Raw genomic sequence first — 4,103 nt, forward strand, 5'->3', positions numbered from 1 at the left:
ATTGGTTAATTATATTAGTTTTCTATTTAATATTATTTTTTAATAATAAAATATTATTTTTTATAATTCAAAACATAAAATTTTAATATTTTAATTATTATAAAAAAAATTTAAAAATATAATAAGTAATTTTTAAAATTATAAAAATAAAATTTTATCGTATAAAAAATATTTTTATTGTTACAAAATTATATTATATTATTAAAAAATAATAAATTAGGTTAGATCGAAATTTATTTGACTCTTGTACAATAGTACAAAAACATAATTGATCTAAAATTTTGAATTGAAATTATTTGTTCATGGAGTAAAAATAAAGATTTAATTGGATTTATATTTAAAAAATTATTATTATAAAATGATAAATTTAATTTGTTATTAAATAATATTTTTAAATTAATAAAAAATTACAAAATGTGGCGCATATAAACAATTCCCAATTTCCTTTTCTTATCCTCACCACTTTACCAGCAGGCAGAGAGCCTTCCTTTCCGGATTCTCTATTTCCTTTCCTCATTCCCAATCTCCGATCCATCCCTAAAAACAACTGACGAGAGATCGATGATGATGAAAATGCCTTGGAGGAGGAAGAGCAGGAGCTTCCATCTTCAGCTACAAGGGGCAATTGGTACCCTTCAATCTCCATTCCTATTCTTATTTACCAATTATTGCCATTCTTCTACTTCCACACTTGAAGATGCACGCTTCTTGACAAATAACTTCAAATCTGCTTCTTTTACCCGCCTTCATGTTGCCATTGCTTCCTCTAATCACGTAATTCATATGAATCCTCTGCCTTCTAGGGTTCATTTTAATAGATTCTTATCTGCCCTTGTGAAAATGAAACAATATCACACTGTCCTTTCCATGTCCAAAACAATTGAATTGCTAGGAATCTCTCACGATGTTTATTCTCTTAGCATCTTAATTAATTGCTTCTGCCACTTACACCTTGTGGATTTTGGCTTCTCTGTTTTTGGTAAGATGCTCAAATTCGGATTGGAGCCTACCACTGTGACATTTACTACCTTAATTAATGGGCTTTGTATAGAGAGTAAAATCGACAAAGCAGTGGAATTTTTCGATGATATGGTTGCACGTGGTTATCAACCTAATGTTTATACTTACAATGTGATAGTAAACGGATTGTGTAAATTTGGGAAAACAAATGTGGCTATTGGGCTGCTAAAGGGAATGGCTGATAGAGGTTGTGAGCCAGATGTTGTGACATACAGTGCAATCGTTGACGCCCTTTGCAAAGATGACCTAGTTGGTGAGGCTTTAGAGCTCTTCTCTCAAATGAGGAATAAGGGCATTTCACCTAATGTCATCACTTACACTGGTTTAATTCATGGTGTTTGCAAATTAGGCCAAAAGAACCAAGCTTTGGCCTTGATGAATGAAATGGTGGAGCAAAACGTATTACCAAATGTTTATACCTTCAATGTATTGATTGATGCACTTTGTAAGGATGGAATGGTTTCAGAGGCTCAGAATACATTCAATGTAATGATTCAAAGAGGTGTAGAGCCTGACGTGATCACATACACATCCTTAATTGATGGTCTTTGCATTTCAGACCAATTGAAGGAAGCTTTGGCCTTGTTGAAAGAAATGGTGGGGAGGAACATATCCCCTGATGTTTTTACCTTCAATATATTGATCGACACTCTTTGTAAGAAAGGAGTGGTTTCAATTGCACAAAATATAATCAAAATAATGATTCAAAGAGGTGTGGAACCTGATGTTGTCACTTATAATTCATTGATGGATGGATATTGTCTGTGCAAACAAACTGATAAGGCTAGAAAGCTATTTGATCTAATGGTGACCAATGAAATAGCTGACATTTTTAGCTACAACATTTTGATCAATGGATATTGTAAGTGCAAAATGATAGATGATGCAAAGGAGCTTTTTGATGAAATGTTTCATAAAGGTTTAGTTCCTAATGCTGTTACTTATTCTACTCTTATAAAGGGTATGTTTCAAGCAGGGAGGCCCCAAAATGCAAAGGAGCTCTTTAAGGATATGTGCTTTCATGGTCAACAGCCAAACATAGTAACCTTCTCAATTATGATTGATGGCTTGTGTAGACAAGGGGATCTCGATGAGGCACTCACACTATTGAAAGCAATGGAGAAAAGTCAGTTGAAGCCTAATCTTGTGATCTATAGCAGTCTGATCAATGGTATGTGCAAAGTTGGGAAGATTAATGATGCCAAGGAACTTTTTTCTAGTCTTTTTGAAATTGGTTTACAACCTGATGTTTATGTATATAGTGCAATTATGAAAGGACTCTGCCAACAAGGATTAATGGATGAAGCGTATAAGGTATTTAAAGACATGGAAAAGGTAGGATGTTTACCAAATAATTGTTGTTATAATATCATCATTCAAGGGTTTCTCAAGCATGAGTATTTACCAAAAGCATCAGAACTAATCAACGAAATGGTTGATAAGGGGTTCTCTGCTGATGATACTACCACAGAATTGGTAGTACATTTATCACAGAATAATGATCTCATTCTAAGCAAACTACGAAATCGTTCTGAGGCTTCTAAAGCTGTGCAATGAGGGATCATCAAACTAAAGTTGTTATATCTTGACCATTCAATGGTGTCTTGGAGAGAAACTTGGTAATTACCTTGTTCAAATGTAGTAAATATGTAATTTAACTAACTTCAAATTTCATTTTTGATTTCAATCAGCTGTGATTCTCTTCCACAAAACAAAAATTTCTAACACTGTAAATTACCTGCAGTGGAAACCATGATATGTGTGTGCCTTTCGCTTGAACTCAGACATGGACTAGATCTCTTTGGATATAAGATTGTTGATGATCGGAGGTGATAGATTTCTAATGATCAAGTTGCTGGTAAACCCACCATCTTCCTTACAATTTTTTTTGGGCTGCTACTACAGCCTTAACACGAGAGCTCAGACCTAAGAATGAGTTGAGATCTAAAACTAATTGATTCCATGCTACAATACATAAGAATCTTTATCTATTTTACTTTTGTGCTCAATGACCTTTTGAGATGCTATCATTTTTCTTGTAGCTACTTGCTAGGATATGGTTACAACTTCACCTTTGTAAACATAAAGGTATAAGCAATTCGTTTTTGCTTGATTATTATATTTTTAATAATAATGAAAATAGTGATTATAAACGAGTGGGGCTTTAATGGAGAATTGATTTGCCAACTAGACTACCCTATAAATGCAGGTTGCAGGATATACAGCCCCATAATACAAGTGTAGCGGTTGAGAAATCTACCATTTTTCTTTATCGGTTTCTTGGTTGACAGAAATCTAGCAATTTTAGTTGTTGAGATTGTTGAATCATGTGATAGTAAATTAGTTACAATGGCTGTATATTAAGGAAAAATACTTAGGAAATCATCTCTGTATGATATATCTTTATGATATAATAATAATACAATCAAGTATGGTCATTTTGTCAATATGGTATATAACAAATATATTTTAGACCACCTATTGAGTTATTTATATGGTGCATTTTCTGATATGTTTGTATGGTGTTATGAAGGCGAAACACATTGTTTCTTACTGTTTGAGAAAAGTTAGGCTAGAAAAGTTGCTTTGGTTGTTTCTTTTCTCCTTTCAGCTGTACATTAAGCGAGATTTTGTGTTTAGCACATTGTAAACCTTGTAATATACTCAATAAAATTTTCTTTGAGCTTTTGTTTATACATGGTATTTTTCTTTTTGCTTGCTGCGTAATTCTTGAAGTTTTTTTTTATTCTGCATCCATGGCAAATGGAAGTGTTAGTTTTGTCAGAGAAGATAAGGTTTGACAGGGTACATATTGAGAAGTAGGAAACCAATTGCAAAATGATTCAGATCCTTTGAAGTATACTAAAATCTCCACTTTAGTCCATGTATTTTGAATGTTCAGCCCTACAGATTATGTGAAAGTCAATATCACAAGAAACTTTAATACCCAGATTACTTATGGTAATCGGAGAGACAAGTAAGAGCATTTCCCTTTATTATCTTTGTCCATATAAAACACATCATCACCTGTCTAAAGAGAGTGATCAGAGCAATGTAAGAAAATATCCATTTCTAAAGTGTTA

General features: G+C 32.9%; 1 protein-coding gene across 4 annotated transcripts; it reads left to right on the forward strand.

The window, feature by feature from the left end:
• The first annotated feature begins 443 nt into the window (after positions 1-443).
• Positions 444-3,718, forward strand: LOC110622663 (putative pentatricopeptide repeat-containing protein At1g12700, mitochondrial). 4 transcript variants are annotated; one of them, XM_043959741.1, is made up of 3 exons: positions 446-2,639; positions 2,765-2,878; positions 3,063-3,718. In XM_043959741.1, exon 1 carries the CDS (start codon positions 562-564, stop codon positions 2,575-2,577), a length of 2,016 nt encoding a protein of 671 aa, XP_043815676.1. In that variant the 5' UTR covers positions 446-561; the 3' UTR covers positions 2,578-2,639; positions 2,765-2,878; positions 3,063-3,718. The 4 variants fall into 4 exon arrangements, with proteins under 4 accessions (XP_043815678.1, XP_043815676.1, XP_043815677.1 ...); XM_043959743.1 differs by lacking the exons at positions 2,765-2,878; positions 3,063-3,718 and having other exon boundaries at positions 444-2,191; positions 2,283-2,375; XM_043959742.1 differs by having other exon boundaries at positions 446-2,669; positions 2,765-3,718.
• The last annotated feature ends 385 nt before the right edge of the window (positions 3,719-4,103 follow it).

Source organism: Manihot esculenta, chromosome 9 (assembly GCF_001659605.2).
Source record: "Manihot esculenta cultivar AM560-2 chromosome 9, M.esculenta_v8, whole genome shotgun sequence".
Lineage (NCBI taxonomy): Eukaryota > Viridiplantae > Streptophyta > Magnoliopsida > Malpighiales > Euphorbiaceae > Manihot > Manihot esculenta.

What these genes read in the sequence shown, in the direction of transcription:
- LOC110622663 (XM_043959742.1), top strand. Translation starts at nt 562, where the DNA reads ATGATGATGAAAATGCCTTGGAGGAGGAAGAGCAGGAGCTTCCATCTT.